General features: G+C 44.1%; 1 protein-coding gene across 2 annotated transcripts; it reads right to left on the bottom strand.

Annotated features, from left to right (window-relative positions):
• Nucleotides 1-1,405: 1,405 nt before the first annotated feature.
• CBR4 (carbonyl reductase 4) lies at nt 1,406-12,417 on the bottom strand. Of its 2 annotated transcripts, none has more exons than XM_069976604.1 (6): nt 12,346-12,417; nt 10,044-10,185; nt 8,082-8,199; nt 3,941-4,077; nt 3,543-3,677; nt 1,406-2,248 (listed from the first exon to the last, which is right to left on the bottom strand). In XM_069976604.1, the coding sequence occupies exons 2-6, from the start codon at nt 10,183-10,185 to the stop codon at nt 2,070-2,072; spliced, it is 711 nt and encodes a 236-aa protein (XP_069832705.1). In that variant the 5' UTR covers nt 12,346-12,417; the 3' UTR covers nt 1,406-2,069. The 2 variants fall into 2 exon arrangements, with proteins under 2 accessions (XP_069832705.1, XP_069832706.1); XM_069976605.1 differs by having other exon boundaries at nt 12,316-12,360.
• Nucleotides 12,418-20,361: the final 7,944 nt, after the last annotated feature.

Here is a 20,361-nt window from a genome sequence, read left to right as displayed (position 1 = left end):
ACATGCAGTTCCCTTTATAACAAACACTTAGAGGGACATTTATCAAACTAATTGCGCCTCCTTTTAGTCTAATATATCTAGTTTGTGCTCAAAATAAATCTAATATGAATTTATAAAGCTTTTTTAGACAAGACCATCCAAATTAGATGCGACTTTTTGAATTAGATTTTTTGATGTTAATTAGATCGAAAGTGCGCCAGAATTCTTTTTTTTTAGCTAAATTTATTAACTGCGCAATTTTTTAAAAAGTCGCATATATTGGCGCATCGCTACGTCTGCTCTGAACCAGGTGAATTTATTAGACTAAATAAAAGACCATTATTTTTAAGACACATTTACTATGCTATTAGACAATTTACATAGATTTGACTAAACACATCAGATTGGAAATTATGCCAAAACATCTTTGACAAAATCGTGTTTTTAGATTTGTTAGTAAATATCCCCCTTAGGTTTTTATCCCCTATACTATGAATAAGATACTGTGAATATTTAAACTGAGAAAATTCCTTCAAAGGGGCAGTCATCTTCCTACTTTTGTCGCAGGTTTCAGTAGAGCCCTATAGTTTAATGAAAATGAACCCGGAAATAAATGCAAAAAATCTTTTACATCTTGTCTGCAACTCTTGTAGAAGCATAGGGAATGCTCTGGTCTTTTCTGCTCTACTATTGCTCGCTGCAAACTTTACACTCTGAGGGTATGGATTCCACCAGGTGATCTCTGCTTGAATTCCCCCCCCCCCCCCCCCCCCCCCCCCCCCCCGGTTCCTTAGACTCGAATTCCTCTGTCCGCCCATGACATGTCAATTCTTTGGGCGGACGGCAAAATCCTCCGGCAAATATCATTTAGTCTATGGAACAGGCGGAACTTCAAGCAGTGGCCGCCTGGTGGAATCCACTTTAAGTCTCTGCAGAAATTCTGTAAAGTGCATAAATCCTAAGGCAGTGTTTCCCAAGCTGTGACTCTTCAGCTCTTACCAAACTACAACACCCATCATGTCCCGACAACATGCAGCTGTCAGGTCAGCTGGCGAGCCATACATTGGGGAAATCTCCTCTAAGGTGATAAGTTCATTTACTTCTGATTCAGCAACAAATGGTGTGCAGCCTTGCATCTCCAGATGCTTCTAGGTTATATAATGTGAGGTGTGACAATACTGACTCATATCTTTATATTTACTCTCCGTATAGGACACGCTAAAGAAAAGGCAACTGTTTTCCACATCTGTAACACAAGAGCAGCTGCACTAAAGGAATAAATGGTCACAGATGAAGTGATCACCACTCCCATCATGATGTCACTTGTATTCTTTTGTGCAACAAATAATATGTGTGTCATTCTACACTTAACAGAATTGGGGACCACAAGGAGTTTTCGGACTAAAGACAGCATGTTGAGGTCTGATAGGCAAAAATAAAAGCAGCTTTAATCAGAAGTACAATCCAGAGTGAGCGTCAACTTCCCCTGGCAGCTGTGATATAATCTTCTGGAATTAATCACCACCAGTTTATGTGCAAACAAGGAATTAGAATAAATGTGAGAACATTCTATCATCACACTAATATATAATAGCTGCACATGTTCTCTATTGCACAGTGCACAACACAAGAACATCTGAAGGACACGCTGAATATCATTAGATCACAGGCTTTTCTTTTTTTTTTTCTCATCCCAACAGCCCACCTTCATTTTTAGGTTTAAAAGGCTGCGGTACAAAACCTTGCTTATACACTGTAATTGTCACAATTCTTTGTTACAGATCTTTCTGCCTTATTTGTTCCCCTAAGATGTCAATGGGAAAATCGTCCTATTGGTACCAATTATACATGAAGAGGGTTTAAATAAATGCTTCAAGCCCTAGAAGCTAAGCAACTTTGTGCTGCATAGTGCAAAATACCAATGCTATGGTATAGATGGCTTGTTAGGTCTGTCTTGAACCAATGGGGTGACAGATCTCTGAAGAAGCGGGGCTTTCCTATCCAGTAACGTCCTTCTGTGCATATAGATTAGTATGATGGGAAAGCATCTTCTCTGCCAGTATCAGTCCTGGGAAAAGTGGTGCAATATGTTACATCTGTAGTTGTAACCCTCCATCCACCACTAATACATGACCAGTAATGTACGGGGAACTCAGCAGGAAAGCGACAGCCTGTGCAACGTCATCCGCCTCTCCAAATCTTCCCAGGGGAATATTCTGATTTAAGGAGGTCTCATCTAGACTTGAGGTCATGTCCGTGTAAATAAATCCTGAAAAGGATTAAAGCAACAAGTAAATGAATAAGTATCACCATTCTACAGTTATAGGCTGGGTTCACACACATTATATTTCAGGCAGTATTTGGTCCTCATGTCAGGTCCTCATAGCAACCAAAACCAGGAGTGGATTGAAAACACAGAAAGGATCTGTTCACACAATGTTGAAATTGAGTGGATGGCCGCCATATAACGGTAAATAACTGCCATTATTTCAATATAACAGCCGTTGTTTGAAAATAACAGCAAATATTTGCCATTAAATGGCGTCCATCCACTCAATTTCAACATTGTGTGAACAGAGCCTTTCTGTGTTTTTAATCCACTCCTGGTTTTGGTTGCTATACAGCCTCAAATATACAGCCTCAAATGTACGTAGTGTGAACCCAGCCATAGACTGCACAGTAATGTGGGGTCCAACAGAGAAAAGCAACAGTAATGATTTAAGACTGGTCACGTAATATAACTGTAAAAATGCTCATTTGGTTGGCATGAGGGAGAGAAGACACCTCTAGCAGTGAAAGAAAAATGGATGAGTTAAGTGCAGACCAACATGGCTGATCCGCTTTTCCACTGACATATGCCAAGAGAGGAAAGTGTGATGCCACAGTGTTAGGTACTAGGTTGATTCTGCTAAAAGTTAGATAATAGATAAGTGCACCTCTAGTTTGCAGGTGTTACCCAAAACAAGACAAACTTCTCCTCTCCCCCAAACTGTATTTCTGCTTTAGGGTGCGTTCACACCTACAGGATCTGCAGCAGATTTGATGCTGTGTTCAGTTATTTAAATGAAATCTGCTGCAGAAAATCAGCTGCAGATCCTGTAGGTGTGAACGCACCATTAGGGTATGTTCACACTGAGTAAATGTGGCGGAGAGTTCCACCACGGAAACCTGCCTGCCTCAGTGTGCCATAGCCTGTCTATGAGAGGGCTTGCACGCCTTCGCTCTCTGTGCAAAGAATTGACATGTCAATTCTTTGTGCGGAGAGAAGCTGGAGTGGAGGCGCACAAGTCCTCTCATAGACAGGCTATGGCACACTGAGGCAGGTGGGATTCCGCGGCAGAACTCTCCGCCAGATTTACTCAGTGTGAACATACCCTAAGTGTGTATTATGGCACATATCTGAATCACCTCATTGTCAGCATGTGAACATCTGAGTTCCCAACAAATCTACTATCCATATATGCTCCTTCACACCCTAGTGAAGCTGGATGACCAGACAAAGACAAAGCTGTGCCATATTCGCACAAAAAAATATTTATTAAAAGGTTTTCCCAAACTCTTACCAGGGGCGACCACATTAACCCGAACATTCTTCTTTGCAACTTCTTTAGCAAGCGACTTGGAAAATCCAACCAAGCCTTCTTTACTGGCACTGTAAACACTCTGTCCAGCGTTACCTTTGTTGCCCACAATACTGCCTGCAGTCACAGAGAAGAGCAGTGACATCCAGCATCACTATCAAGCATTGCACAAACACAATCTGAAGAGAATTACAATACCTACCACTTATTCTTTCAGCATTAACACGATTACTGATCGTAAGAAAATTTACACAAAGTTGGAACACATACATTAGAATTCAGATTCACTTTTAGTTCAGAAAGCAGAATCAAATACCTAGATACTAAAAGTTCTGCATAAAACCTTTCCTTTCAATTACTGCTCATCTTCAGCTCCTTACCGATGTTGACAATGGCTCCACCTTGCTGCTGGACCATAGCCCTCAATGCCACCTTACATGTATGCATTGATCCTATGAGGTTAATGGATAGCTGAGACAGTATGTCTTCAGTCTTGGTTCTTAATAGCAACGCATCTCTGGAACAGAACGGACACAGGTTAGTGCTAAAAAGTTTTTTTTCTGAATTACATAAAAAAGTTACACTATTTTTTTTTAACACACATACTCACTGCCTTACCAATCATATTGAAGCCTCCACACTGGTGCACAGATGTTGATAAGTTATAGGGGTGATCCAGGCTTACAAAAACATGGCCATGTTCTTTCAAAAGCGTTGTACCTCCTATGCTTACTTTGGGTGTGGTCTCATTGAGGTGAAATGTTTTTTTTGAGGAATGTAGCTGTGTCTTTTTCTAATCCTGGATAACCCCTTTAAACGTTCATCCAGAACTCCTCACAGTCTAGGACTGAATGCACACAATGAATGATCACCTCTAAAAACTGTGCAGCCAATGGCTGCTGCATGTAAAAGCACCCTAATGAAACTTATCGGGTTAAGGTTGGGTTATCAGCTGAACATATTGGGAACAACTTTAAAAGTTTACCCCAGAATCTAAGTATTTTTTTGGTTGTGGATTTCACCCAGCGGAGTGGTGCCAACATAGAGGTGAAGGGTTGAATGTAGCTGGTGCCCTGTGCCCACCCTGTGTAGTGTGGATGGTGCAATTGCACTTGTAAAAGCTCAATGCACACAATGAGATTGAATTGTAACGCGGAATCTGTTGGCGCTATATAAATTACAATTATTAGTATTATTACCCACAGCAGAAAGAATAGCAGAAACTCTTACCATGGGCAAACTTAGGGAAACACTGAGGCATGCTCATTCTTGGGAACTACTTGTCAACAAGTATTTGACAACCATTTGTATTCTAGCAGTGAGAGGAGTAATGTGCAATCAACCAAAATATGCAAAAATCTCAGCCTTGTTATATGAAGTTATCAGTGCCAATCCACAACTAGCAGCAGTAGACCAATGGACTCCTAGGTCCATGTCTGAATTCTTATGTCCGGTCTGATAAAGTTATACGCCAGTGAGTAAAATTCAAACTGTGTCCAATACACAATGCAAAATACTCAGTGTTATAAATACCTTAGGATGTGGCTCCCCCAAGTGGTCCTTGGTGGAACTACAACTTCAATTATTACACGAAAAAAGTGAAGAAAAATCTAAGGTAGTAAGGTAGATGAATAAACCAATAAAGACAAATGCTAATAACAAAGCTTTTCCTAAGGTTCCTCAGCACTGAGCCTTTAGGTCCCTAACAGTGTAATAAATGTGACTGCGCCACTGCTACAATTTTATGCACTTTTTAAATCCTATGTATTCAATAATGATATCACAAGGGTCTTTCTTCTTCAGGTGCATTCATCCAGTGTAAATACGACAATGTGGTATGAAAAGTTGACTAGAGCCACCCGCCAACCCCCTAATTATTATAACAAACTTTATTGTTGATATGGTTTTACTTACACTTTCCTCTCTATTGCAAATATTTATGTGTAGTTTATATAGTCTTCAGAACATAAACCAGCAGATCTACCAGGATCTGCTCACATTGCATTCTGGCTTCTGTTCTTAACCTGCTTCTATGCAATAAACCAGAGTGTTGCTCCAGTGGGCAGCTGTGCATGACAGGGGTAGCCATTCTAATGGCATCTAAACGGTACATGTCCCCTGCAGGGACCAGTCAGGGTCATCTTCTTGAGAAAACAACCTTAATCATCTTTTGCTGTAAGATATTACTGAGTACCACAACTTGACTCACGTAAAAGAGAAGTTGGAGAAAATTGGACTTAATCTCTGGATAGTTCAGTGGATTTGTGGTTGGCTGAAGGATAGATATCAGAGGGTTGTCGTTAATAGTGTATCTTCCGAGCAGAGACTGGTTAAAAGTGGTGTGCCACAAGGGTCTGTTCTGGGTCCTATTCTTTTTAATATGTTTGTAAATGACATAGGAGAAGGTTTGGTAGGTAAAGTTTGTCTGTTTGCTGACGACACAAAAGTGTGCAATAGGGTTGATATTTCTGGAGGTGTCAGTAATATGGAAAATGATTTAGCTTTGCTAGATAAGTGGTCCAAACATTGGAAATTGAAGTTCAATGTTTCCAAATGAAAAACAATGCACTTGGGGAGGAGGAATCCTCTATCCAAATATGACATCGGCAGTACTGTGTAGGAAAAGACTTCAGAAGAGAAGGATTTAGGGGTAGTGATTTCTGACAGCCTTAAAATGAGTCACCAGGGCAACCAGGCAGTGGCGAAAGCAAATCGTATGCTGGGCTGTATAGCTAGAGGTATAACCAGTAGGAAGAGGGAGATTGTGATCCCGCTGTATAGAGCTCTGGTGAGGCCACATCTGGAATACTGTGTCCAGTTCTGGAGACCTCACCTAAAAAAGGATATTAATAAAATAGAACAGGTCCAAAGATGGGCTACAAAAATGGTGGAGGGTGTGAGGCATAAAACATATCAGGAAAGACCTAAGGATTTGAATCTGTATAGTCTGGGGGAAAGAAGGGAAAGGGGGGACATAATTGAAACCTTTAAGTATGTTAACAGACTAAATAAGGGTCAGGAGGGGAGTGTTTTTAGTAAAAAAAAATTGAGCTCAAGAACAAGAGGACACAGTGAGAGGTTAGTTGGGGGAAAGATCAGAGGCAACGTGAGAAAATATTACTTTACTGAAAGAGTAGTAGATACTTGGAACAAACTTCCAGCAGATGTGGTTGGTAAATCTACAATAACAGAATTTAAACATGCCTGGGTAAAACATATATCTATCCTAGGATAATAAGAAAGGAAATACTAAAAGGGCAGACTAGATGGACCAAGTGGTCTTCTTCTGCCGACAATCTTCTATGTTTCTACTCCTACATGAGCACTATTGTGCCTACAGTCCAGTAAAACAGCGACACCTACTGGATGAAATGGTGAAATGAAGATAAAATGCACAAGGCCTATGCTGTTGTTATACTAAATCTTTTTTCAGTTCTTGGCCATGTCAAATCTGCCATGGTAACATGTCCAGCTGCAATACACATATTAAATAATATCTGAGTAATACGGGGCAGGCACACGATGGAGGCACCAGACTAGAACTCTGCCAGCTGTCTGCATGGAGGGACTACCACGAATTACTCTCTCTATGGTTAACGTTTATACTTTAAAAAAATATATTGTATTTTACAAAAACCTTGACATTACAAACATCAAAGGAGGAAATTTATGTTAACAGATTTTCATATAATGTGTGATGCAGCCCCATGCCATGTAAATGCTGATGGGACAGGCACCTGTACCACCAGCAGCAGCTGCCTTACATCTATGATAACAACTGCCAGTATTGTTGTCAGTCAGTGTCACATATACCTGGCATATGGCACAAGTGTACTTTAACCTATATCTGGCTCACGTGTCAGCACTTTTTTAACAGTACAAATGAAGCCTTTTAATTTCGTTTCAGCAATAGGGAGTCATCATACTCGGACCCGCAACTATGGACAGAATTATGTGTTTGTACAGTAACTCTCATTGTCATGTCTGGACAATATTAGTTCCTTTCTAAATCGGCATCTTCATGGAGAAAATGAATGACTAGATTGCAGATTCTCAGGCACCTGCAGAAAGAGGTTCTACACCTGTGTCCCTGTAACATCGACTTGTAGTCCAGGAATCAGTCCTCTAGCACAGGTAGGAAGATATAGACTAAAGGGTGCCTTTGCACAGAGAGCTTTATTTGACAGATTTTGGAATCCAAAGCAATGAATGGATTTGAAAAGAGGAAAAATCTCAGTCTTTCCTTTATGACCTGATCTCTGGTTATAGTCTGTTCCTGGATTTGGCTTAAAAACTTTGTCAGATAAATCTCTCTGTGTAAAGGCGCCCTAAAACACACAGTCCATGTGATCATTATGCTGCCAGAGTACATACAGGCATTGTTATCACATCCAGTAACCTTTGATAGCTTGATACAAGAACAAAAGAGTGTACAATGTTTCTAATGCCTTTAAAACACCCTTTAATATATAACAAATGAACCTTCTGTGCAGATGTTTTGGAGGCATAAAGTTTTCTTACCTATTTATCCCAGCTGCATTGACCAGGCAGTTAACATTGCCAATATTTTTCACAATCTCTTGAAATGTGCGCTGGACATCTTGCTCTTTAGCCACATCACAGCTTACGGCTAGGTGACCTATAAGATAAATGACACACATCTATTCCACAGAACGATACTAGATACTATGTAATGGTGCGTTTACACAGAGAGATTTATCTGACAGATTTTTGAAGCCAAAGCCCTGAACACACTGTAAACAGAGATCAGGTCATAAGGGAAAGATTCAAATTTCTCCTCTTTTCAAATCCATTCATGGCTTTGGCTTTCAAAATCTGTCAGATAAATCTTTCTGCGTAAACGCACGATAAGTCATACACTTATTGCTACCAGGGATACCATGGTATCATGGCCCCCAACTACCATCTATAATACTAGCACCTTGGGAGCTCCCTCAGGCTTCAGCCGCCTAGGTGTGACTACTACATCTGCCCCCTCTATAGTTATGCTTGAAAGAAGCTGTAGGAAAGCAGTGTCTGCCATAAACAGCTTCTTTCTTTCATGCGTGCCAGCTGTACAGCCCACTTACCCAACACCTGCCGTATCTGTACGGAGGAATGGGACCGTGTGATTCTTCTGTTTGTGTAAAAAATTGTTTTGTTATCATAAAAACTTCTGCAATTTTACTTTGCATAGAGATTAGACAATTTACCAGCAACATCAGATTTTACAGGGGTTGCTGAGATGTGGGATCTCTTAGGGTCACAAAAAGAAGTGATGTCACTCAGTCATAGCAAAAAGAAATATTCTTCTTTATTTTCAGCAAAATAACAAAACAAAACAATACTCAGCAGTTCAGGGGATAGTTGCAGCTGCCTTAGTATCAAGCAGCACCCTGCTTTCCCAGCTCACATACTCTGAGCCAGACTCTATCCAAGCCTAGGGGTTTCAGGTGTCTTTGTATACAAAATTTACTCAAAATGCAACACTCTTAAAGCAATATACACATGTGTTTTAACATTTAAACATATAAGTGTTTAAACTTTTCTTACACAGCATACAATCCTAATAGAAATACACAAAATAAACAGGAACAGAAAACACACTACAGCTGTATAGCTCCAGCTCAGCCTGGCAGTAATAAATGGCACTCCATATAAATCATTTCAGAACTAAAATGGAGGCCAACAAATGCAATAGTTAAATTTATTAACATAAAACATTTGCAGTCTCCTATTTGAGCCAATCCAGGGCTTATGCTTTGTCGTCCCCTTCCGCTCTTTGTTTATAAAGAGTACGCACATGCCCCCCCAGTGAACCAGTGGCTATATTCCATACTACTGGCATCACTGCTCAGAGCTGTATAGGCAGGAGATGAAGAGATGAATGGGGTTTTGAATTTGTTTTAAGAAATTACACGTATCCATAAAACGCCGTCCTTTTCCATAAGGGCGGACTCACACCAAGTATCTTATTTTGGTCAGTAGTTTTACCAAAGCCAGCAGCGGAAGCGACACTAACAAAAACCTTAAAGGGAACCTGTCACCCCCCGTGCCAGGGCAGAGCCCGGCCAATACCCCGGTGGAGACCCTTATACTTACCCCGTGCACGAAGTCCCCGCTCCCGTTGCCGAGATATCGCCGTCGGGAGCTTCTGACGGCGATATCTCGGTAACGGGAGCAGGTCCAGGAGCGGGACTTCATGCACGAGGTAAGTATAAGGGTCTCCACCGGGGGGGTCGGCTGGGCTCTGCCCCTGCACGGGGGATGACAGGTCCTCTTTAATGGAAAGATCTGCACCTTACTCTGTGTTTTGGACCCAGTCCTGGTTAGCTAAAAATACTGATCAAAATGTGTCCCAAGATCCTAGTGTGTGAATCCAGCACAGCTATTCTTCACACACATTAACAGAATTATGCCTTAGCTATATGTGTATAGGTCTCATCACCTGTCCCTGAGATAGACAGATGTAGTTGTACCAACCTCCAATCTCTTCAGCAGCGGCTTTTGCTGTCTCCAGATTCCTGGATATAACAGCTACTTTATAATCCTTCTGTACTAGCAACTTGGCAACAGCTTTCCCAATCCCTCTGGATCCACCAAACACAGCACAAACTTTACTCATCTACAAATAAAAGAAAGTGTATAAGAGGAAGTAAACTACCATAAGAATAAGTCTTCTAATGCTAAATAGCACCAAGGGGCTGTGCAGGTAATTCTGCCAGCAGATATTATTGGGCACATATCCAGCATACAATGTATCACAGATGTTCCTGTCTGTCCTGACACATTTCATTATTCTGCAATCTACTACAGGCAATGCACTCAATTTACATAAAATGGTGTAAAACTCCACCTTTACCATCTCCGTCAGTACCATGCCAGTAGTTTATAGAGATGGTAGCCGGGGAGGGGGGCTGATTTTCCTGCACCTGCTATCTCCTATAGGCCAACTCTCATCCACTAACGTGTAAGACCTAGTTTACATACATCCAGCGGCGTTTCAATCTGGTGCAGTAGAAAAGAGGGAAACGCATCTCTGAATTGATCCCATTGTTTTCAATGGGACAGTTCGGATGATGCGTTCTCACATTAGTGCCGCCGGACTGAACGCACGTGAGAACGCTGAACGCATGTCAGCATCCTGATGTGCAGCCAGGTAGGCTATCCGACACCACATCTATTAAAGTCTATGCATTATGCATCCTCCAGCTTTTGCCTCCAGCGCTCCAAACAGAGATGTCCCTGCCCCCCCATTAACCCTTGTGACCCTGGCCATGCAGCAGAGTGGCCCCTGGCAGGAGGGGCATCCCCCAGCTCCTCTATACAGGTGCAGAACCCTTAGGACAGGGGCAGGAAACCTTGGCTCTCCAGCTGTTGCAAAAACTACAACTCTCATCATGTCTGGGATATCCAGGCATTATGGGAGTTGTAATTTTACAACAGCTGGAGAGCCAAGGTTCCTTATCCCTGCTGTAGATGTCCCCATGCCCTGCTGCCCACAGTAGAGGACTCCCATGTACATTGCACAATATTATATCTCCTGCTCTGGTGCTGCCCCCTATATAGATGGCCTCCTGTAATGCTGTAGAGGAAAAAAAGCTGATGGCAACTGTTGGTTTTTACTGAAAAAAGGATAGAAAACCTGATGACAAGTGATGCCTTTTTGGTATCAGTTGTGGTCAGTTTCTTAAAATAAAAAAAAATCTGAAAAAGCGGCAACTTATATATGTAAACTAGCCCTAAGTAGTTAGGAATATATTATAGAAGCACCGGCAGTGCAATAATTCCATTGCGGCAAAGAGTACGTGTAATTGTCTTCATAGACGCCAGGTAATCCTTCACCTTAACTGCCACTATTTCCAGTGCCTCAAACACCATGTCATTTGTATTGTTTTCTGTCTGTAATTGCATCTGTTGACATCTCAGTCTTTGTCCCCTGATGAAGCCAGCACTAACTCAATGTCTACATGTTGAGATGCCTGGAGTGTACATTGTTACTAGATGGTGAGGTGTGATTTCACTATAGCTCGGAGCACATAGCATGAGCCTTCAGACCTGTTCACACTGGTGTTAGTGCCAGCCATCGCCTCTGCTTGCTGTGTCTGTGACTTGGCCCCACCCCACCATCATATCAGAGACCTGCACGTGGTACATGAGGCAATATTGTTTGATCAAATGATATAGTAACTTCTGATATTGGTTTGTATTGTAGCTGAGAAGCTTTACTATGAACCATGGGTGCGATGTGCGGCCATTTCCTTGTTCTCCAGACTTTTCCCCTGTGCTGTACACTGCTATCCTGCTCTCCCAGGCTGCTTTCCTTCTGCAACATGAGGAGCAGCTGTCCCAGTACTAGCAGATTATCAGGGCTCCTAGGATCAGGCTGCAATGCAAATAACAACTGCATGGCCTCAATGTAACAGACAGACAGCAGATCAGGGCAGCAGCCGCATCTGTCTATATGGTCCTAACAGCCATCACGCAACAAGCGCACCGTTAGGCTCTGTTCATACAGCGGTTTTAGTGATTACACAGTACCACACTGTACTGCAATGGAACTGAAGCGACAGAACACAGCCGGAGGTCTAAGGCGGCCAATGCACTGTTAGTATTGTGTATATTATAGTATGGGCTGCAGGTGATATCTGTTACGTGCGCCTATACTGCCAGACTACCAGCCTGGGTGTCCTGCAGCAGTGAGAAGCCGCCAGGCTGGTAGATGGCCATGTTCCCTATCTATCCTGTATGTCACCTCAGGCTTCCCGTACACGGCAGCACATACCGTGGCCCCCGCGCACAGCCGGGGCTCATAACATCCGGCTGGTCTGGCGAGTTGGATGACGTAGACGTCACGTGCTGGAGACTGGTCATGTGACCTTCCCTCTTCTGTGACTCCCGCAGATGGAAAGAGCTGGGGCCGCGTGATGGGGAGCGGGGGGAGCGGGGGCCGTAAGGGGAACAATGAATAGCGTTCTGGACTTTTCTGTATAAAATACCCGTGAGGGTCATAGATTTGGTGTGTGACCCCGGCAGCGGCCTAGAGGGCTATAGAAAGGATTGTCGTAAAGCGGTCTATGTGCCATAAAGACCTATGAAACATACATTGCAGGGGGCGGCTATAACCTGGGGGCCGAGGGATAAGATCTCTCCGATCCCAGGATGCCATGCGGGTGGTGGTGTCCCTGGGATTAGGAGCATTGTAGTGGTCGGGGCAGTGAGGGAGACAGAGGGCAGGGTTAGAGGGTTCTCTGCAGCGCTCCATCCTGGCACACAGAGGGGGGCTTAGTTTGGGGACCCCCCTTTAAATGGCCATGTACCTGATCAGAAATTTGACTGATTAATTGCAGGTCATACAGTTGGGGTGGTTTACATTAAAGGAGAAGTCCGGCCAAAATTTATTTTTTATATGTTATTACTTATGGAAAGTTATACAATTTTCTAATGTACATTATAGGAAATGCTCATATACTGCTATTTCCCTTAATTTAGTGTATCAGGAAGTGTTAGAATTCTCACACTATGGCCCCGCTGACTCCCCGCCGCCCGTGCCGCTCCTCACACTATCCAGCCGGGCACCGTTTTCTGCTCCTGCAGGCCGGCCGCGTCAGTCCTCACCCACCCCAGCCGGGAACACGGCACTCCTGGTGCTTCCTGGTGTCCCAGGCCGGTGTGGGTGAGGGCTGACGCGGCCGGCCTGCAGGAGCAGAGAGCGGTGGGGAGTCAGCGGGGCCATAGTGTTTCGAGGAGGAGGGGGCACTTGTGTGAGCGGCGGCAGAGCGGGCGGCACTTATGTGAGCGGCGGCGGAGCAGGCGGCACTTGTGTGAGCGGCGGCAGCGCGGGCGGCGATAAGATAGCACAGATACTACTCCCCCATTATCTGCAGATAATGGGGGAGTAGTACTTTGTATATGTTCCCAGCACCGAGCAAGGAGGGGGGAGGTAGATGGCACTTCTCTCCCTCCCTGCTCGTTGCCCAGCAAGTGTATTTATTGATTACATTTATGGGATACTTTAGGGAGCAAGGACACTTACTCCCCAAAGTATTCCATAAATGTATTCAATCGCAAAGTACAGTACATTACATTACATGCACACATCCATTGTAATTCCAATGGAGTGTCCAGCAGGGGCGCACTATATATAGAAGTCAATGGTACTCATTGACTTCTATATAGAGAGCGCCCCCTGCTGGACACTCCATAGGAATTACACCGTTGGTCGTGACGTCACTGCTTCTGAGAGAATTCTAACACTTCCTGATACACTAAATTAAGGGAAATAGCAGTATATGTGCATTTCCCATAATTAATGTACATTAGAAAATTGTATAACTTTCCATAAGTAATAACATATAAAAAATAAATTTTGGCCGGACTTCTCCTTTAAGGTTACAAACCCACTTGGCGGGTCTGCAGCGAGTCTCCATGCTGCGTTTTTGCAGCGAGACTCGCTGCAGATCCCGGCCCTATGCTTTTAATGGCAGACAAACACGCAGCAGGGATGTACAGCAGCCCCGGCCGCCCCCCCGCCGCCCCGGCCGCCCCCCCCCCCCCCCCCCCCCCCCGCAGCACCGATCGCACGCCCCCCCCCCGCAGCACCGATCGCACGCCCCCCCGATCGAGCGGCCGGGGCTGCAGGGGTGTAAGCGATCGGTGCTGCGGGGGGTGGTGCGATCGGTGCTGCGGGGGGGGGCGATCGGGACCCAGGTCGCCCTTAAAGGAACGCAAGTCGCTCTTAAAAGGGACCAATTTCACTCTTAAAGGGACCAATTTCACGCTTAAAGGGATATATTTTGCTCTTAAAGGGGCCCATTTCGCTCTTAAAGGGACATATTTTGCTCTTAAAGGGACATATTTTGCTCTTAAAGGGACCCAGGTCGCTCCTAAAGGGACCCAGGTCGCTCTTAAAGGGACATATTTCACTTTTAAAGGGACCCAGGTCGCTCTTTAAGGGACCAATTTCACGCTTAAAGGGACATATTTTGCTCTTAAAGGGACCCAGGACGCTCCTAAAGGGACCCAGGTCGCTCTTAAAGGGACCCAGTTCGCTCTTAAAGGGACCCGGGTCGCTATTAAAAGGACCTAGGTCGCTCTAGCGACATGGGTCTCTTTAAGAGCGACATGGGTCCCATACCTTTTGGAGTGACTTGGGTCCCTTTAAGAGCAACATGCGTCCCGTCCGTTTAATAGCAACTTGGGTCGTGTCACTTTAAGAGCCACTTGGATCCCTTTAAGAGCTTCATGGGACCCTTTAAGAGTGACTTGGGTCCCTTTAAGAACGACTTGGGTCCCTTTAAGAGCGACATGGCTCCCGTCCCTTTAAGAGCGACTTGGGTCCCTTTAAGAGCGACTTGCGTTCCTTTAAGGGCGACCTGGGTCCCTTTAAAAGCGATCTGGGTACTTATAATGGTAAAGATCATTACTCGGTTACCATGACAATCTTACTCATGTCAGTGAGACAAAATCATTAAGGACCTTCCATATATTACATCTTCTATTGGCCAATAGTGGACATGTGACTGTGGATGGTGTAATACATTGCCTGACAAAACCTTAGAGTTCATATTGGCTGCTATTTTTCAGCTATTTGCATATGTGCTGTGATTGGCTGTCAGCAGTTAGAGTGTGGCCATTATTTGCAATGGGCCATTATTTTCTATGGGAAATTTGGGGTCGTTTAACGTAAATTTCTTAAAAACGACAAATCCAATCGAAACGAAAAATAGATAGCACACCTCACACCGCCGAGGGCTTCGAAACGCAGTTTGAATGGAGTGTGTGCGCAAAGCGGTTCGGGCTGTATTATGCGCAGAAAAATGGCTGGAAGAAGAAGAAGAAACGGAAGAAGAAGAAGAATACGGATTACAATATAGTGCTTTTCAAGCACTATAATAATGTTCCTAAAGCAGAAATTGTTGGGAGTCAGGGAAAGGATTGTGCAGCTTACGGTCACTTTTGTGAGAACTGCCTCCCAAGCTGCGCCTCACCAACAAATAGGGGGCGCCTCACTGGTGAGGCCCGCCTCACAGCTTGAGAGGCACTGCTGTAGTCTGACACCAGTGCTCTTCGCTGCCACCTCTGTCCATGTCAGCAACTGTCCAGAGCAGTAGCATATCCACTTAGAAAACCAATGCTCTCCAAACTGGAAATAATACACCACTTTCTGCAGGATATACAGCAGATGATAAGTACCTGAGATTTGACATTTTTTAAGAGAAGTAAATTATAAATCTCTGGCACTTTCTGTCACCAGTTGATTTACCAGATCCGATTCTAAAAGAACTGGCCGCACAAACACGGAGACACATTTAGAAGTGTTGCTCTTCACTGTCTCGGTTGTGACAATTTTCAGTTGTATGCCCAAATTCATAGCACAGTCAACGTCATGTGCAGCTCCAGTGTCCATTCCAAGTCTAGCGGGGACCTCATCGACCCACTGGTTCTGGACCCAGTGATCTAAGCCACTGCCCTTTAAGAACGGTCTTTTGCTGCCCTTGAGTGGTCTGGACAAAGGGCCCTATTACACGGGACGATTATCATGCGAAAAATCGTTATATCGTTCAAATTTAAACAATCATTCTGTGTAGATCAAAAACAATTAATATGTCGTTGATTGTTGATTTAGATCCGAACCTAAAATCACTGTTAGGGTGCCTTCACACCTACCGTATCGCAGTAGAAAATCCGCTGCGGATCCGCAGCAGATCCGCAGCGGATTTAACTACATGAATGAACACAGCACTAAATCCGCACTTACAAATCTGCTGCGGATCCGCAGCGGATTTGACAGTGCGTACTTAATGCTGTGTTCATTCATTTAGTTAAATCTGCTGCGGATCCGCAGCGGATTTTCTACTGCGATACGGTAGGTGTGAAGGCACCCTTAATCGTTCGCTGTAATTCCACATTCGTTTGCTCAAGTTCCACATTTTTTCACTAATTGTTCAGTGTAATTGCACATGGTTTTGTTGGGATCATTTTTTTCTCCTCGTTTTTAAAAGGCCATAGCATTTGCATTGTTCCACCTACAGACCCACACAAGCCCTTATTTTTTGCGCCACTAATTGTACTTTGCAATGACAGACTTAATTTTTGCATAAATAATGCTGCAAAACCAGAAGAAAATTATATGCGCAGTAAAATTGAAAATAAAATGCAATATTTTTTATTTGGGGTGGTTTTGTGTTTACGCCATTTGCCTTATGGTAAAACTGACATGTTATCTATGTTCTTCAAGTCGGTATGATTATAACGATATGTAACTTGTATAACTTTTATTTGACGGCTTTTAAAAAATTAATACCTTTTAAAAAAACTAAATGTTCCTTAAATTGTTCTATTCCCATGCTTATAACGCATGGGAATAGAATCCATGGGAATATATCCTTTGGTTTATGGGGCTGTGTGAGGTGTCATTTTTTGCGCCATAATGTGTACTTTCTATCGGTATCTTCCCTGTGCATATGCAACGTTTTGATCACTTTTTATCACTATTCTGGATTTGCTCTGACCAAAAATGTGCAATTTTGCACTTTGGAATTTTTTGGCGCTTACGCTGTTTACTGTGCAAGATCAGGAATGTAATAATTTAATAGTTCGGACGAATACGCATAAATTAATTTATTTTTATTTATAAAATGGGAAAAGGGGGGGGTGATTCAAACTTTTATTAGGGAAGGGGATTTTTTTTATTATTAAAAACACTTTTTTTCACTCAAAGAGGACCTTAGAGGACCGGGCCAATTGTTTTTTTTTCTCCTTGTGCTTAAAAGGCCATAGCACTTGTATTTTTTCACCTAGAAACCCACATGAGCCCTTACTTTTTTCGCCACTAATTGTACTTTGCAATGAAAGGCTGAATTTTTGCATAAAGCACAATGCAAAACCAGAAAAAAATTTAGTGTGTGGTGAAAATGGAAAAAAAAAACTTTTTTTTTTAATTTCGGTCTATTTTGTTTTTACGCCGTTCGCTCTGGGGTAAAACTGTCTTGTTATATATGTTCCTCAAGTCGTTACGATATGTAACATGTATAACTTATTTTATGTGATGGCTTTTAAAAAATTAAAACCATTATTAACAAATATATGTTCCTTAAAATCGCTCTCTTACCAGGCTTATAGCGCTTTTATCCTTTGGTCTATGGGGCTGTGTCAGGTGTCATTTTTTGCGCCATGATGTGTATTTTCTATTGGTACCTTGATTGCGCATATGCGACTTTTTGATTGCTTTTTATTACAATTTTTCTGGATTTAAAGCGACCAAAAATGCGCAATTTTGCACTTTGGGATTTTTTTAGTGCTTATGGCGTTTACTGTTACAGAGATCAAGAATTAAATAAATTAATATTTTAGGCGATTACGCACGCGGCTATACCAAACATGTTTATTTATTTATTTTTTATTTATAACATAGGAAAAGGGGGATGATTCAAACTTTAATTAGGGGAGGGGGCTTTTTATTAACCCCTTAATGACCGCGGGCGTAAATTTACGCTCTGAACCGCGGTGGTCCTGGGTGCCGCTTGTAGCCCGGGACCGCAGGTATTAGCGGGCACGGTCCGATCGCCGTGCCCGCTAATACAGTAATCTAATGCAGCTGTCAAAGTGCAGCCGGAAGTAAACGAGTGCCTATCTCATGGATCTCTGCAGCATATCTATGCTGCAGAGATCTCTATGAGAGATCAGTGCACTTATACTAGAAGTCCCCCAGGGGGGGCTTCTAGTATAAGTGTAAAAGTAAAAAAAAAAGTGTTGTTATTAATAAAAAGCCCCCTCCCCTAATAAAAGTCAGAATCACCCCCCTTTTCCCAGGTTATTAATAAAAGTAAATAAATAAATAAACATGTTTGGTATCGCCGCGTGCGTAATCGCCCGAACTATAAATTAATCACATTCCTGATCTCACACGGTAAACGGCGTCAGCGCCAAAAAATCCCAAAGTGCAAAATTGCATTTTTGGTCGCATCAAATCCAGAAAAATGTTAATAAAAAGCGATCAAAAAGTAGACCAAAGGATAAAAGTGCTATAAGCCTGGGAATAGAACGATTTTAAGGAACATATATTTGTAAACAATGGTTTTAATTTTTTACAGGCCAGCACATAATATAAAAGTTATACATCGTTTTAATCGTAACGACTTGTGGAACATATATAATAAGTCAGTTTTACCCCAGGACGAACGGCGTAAAAACACATCCACTAAATACACAAAATGTGTTTGTTTTTTTTTCAATTTCACCACACATTGAATTTTTTCCTGCTTTTGCAGTGTACTTTATGCAAAAATTCAGCCTGTCATTGCAAAGTACAATTAGTGGCGCAAAAAATAAGGGCTCATGTGGGTTTCTAGGTGAAAAAATGCAACTGCTATGGACTTTTATGCACAAGGAGGAAAAAACGAAAAACACAAAAATCTAAATTGCCCCGGTCCTTAAGGGGTTAATAACACTTTTTTTTTTTACACTTATACTAGAAGCCCCCTTGGAGGACTTCTAGTATAAGTACACTGATCTCTCATTGAAATCTATGCAATATAGTAATACTGCATAGATCAATGAGATCAGCACTCGATTGCGTTCGGCTGCTGCAGATGAAAACAATAGAGTGCAGATCCGGGATCAGCGCCATTACGGCACAGACCCCGGCCCAGGTCAGAAGCAAGGATCCGCGATCGCGTCGCCGGGGGCGATCTGCCCCACTAGGCACCAGGGAACGGCTGCAGTAAGTTTTCACATGCAGCTGTAAATTTTAACCCCTTAGTGACCGCCATGCTGCCTTTTCACGGCGGTCACTAATGGGGTTTATTCTGATGCATACGCCTTTTAACGGCGGACGCATCGGAATAAATTGCGGCTAAGCAGGGGATCAGCTGTCAGTGTGACAGCCGACCCCCTCCCTGAAACTGCCCAGAGCGCAGGATTCTCTGCTCCGGGCAGTTTAACCCGTTAAATGCCGCTGTCAACAGGGCCGTATTTGCCACTAGGCACCCGTGGTGCGGTGCCTAGGGCGGCGCCCTGTGGGGAGCGGCACCCGCAGGGAACCCTTTTTTTTTATTATTAAAAAAAAAAAAAAAAAAACCTCCGTAGGCACCGGCCCACAGGTGCCTAGTCCGCGCCGGGGGGGGGGGACGGAGCGGCCGGGAGCAGGAGCAGGATGGGCAGGCAGGCTGGTTCCCCCTCCCCCCATGCAGCTCCGGGGTGCCAGGCTGGGGGTGAGCTTCCGGCACATACAGCCTGACAGGCCGGAAACTCACAGCTGCAGCCCCGCGATGCCCGATCTTCTCTCCTGCTCGGCGGTGCTCACGTGATGTGATGTCATCGCCGAGCAGGAGAGAAGATCCGGGACCGCAGGGGCTGCAGCTGTGAGCTTCCGGCCTCTGCCAGACTGTGTGTTCCGGAAGCTCACCCCCGGCCCCGCACCCCGGACCTCGGCGCTGCATGGGGGGAGGGAACCAGCCTGCCTGCCCATCCTGCTCCTGGCCCCCCGTCTCTCCCCTCTGCCCCCCAGCGTCTGCCCGCCCGCCGGCCCCCCTGCATCCTCAGCTGCTCCCCTGCTGGGGGGCAGCCTCTCCCCCTACCCCCAGCCTCTCCCCCTGCCCCCAGCCTCTCCCCTGCCCCTCCAGACTCTCCCCCTGCCCCCCCCCCAGCCTCTCCCCTGCCCCCCAGCCTCTCCCCCTGCCCCCCAGCCTCTCCCCCTGCCCCCCCAGCCTAGGACCCAACTACAACAGCTACAGGCACTACAACTCCCAGCATATCCCGAGGGCTGCAGACTGTCAGTACATGCTGGGAGTTGTAGTGC

The sequence above is a fragment of the Dendropsophus ebraccatus genome, chromosome 7 (assembly GCF_027789765.1).
Source record: "Dendropsophus ebraccatus isolate aDenEbr1 chromosome 7, aDenEbr1.pat, whole genome shotgun sequence".
Classification (NCBI taxonomy): domain Eukaryota; kingdom Metazoa; phylum Chordata; class Amphibia; order Anura; family Hylidae; genus Dendropsophus; species Dendropsophus ebraccatus.
Note: the sequence above shows the minus strand (reverse complement) of the source record. Positions and strands in the feature narration are given on the sequence as shown.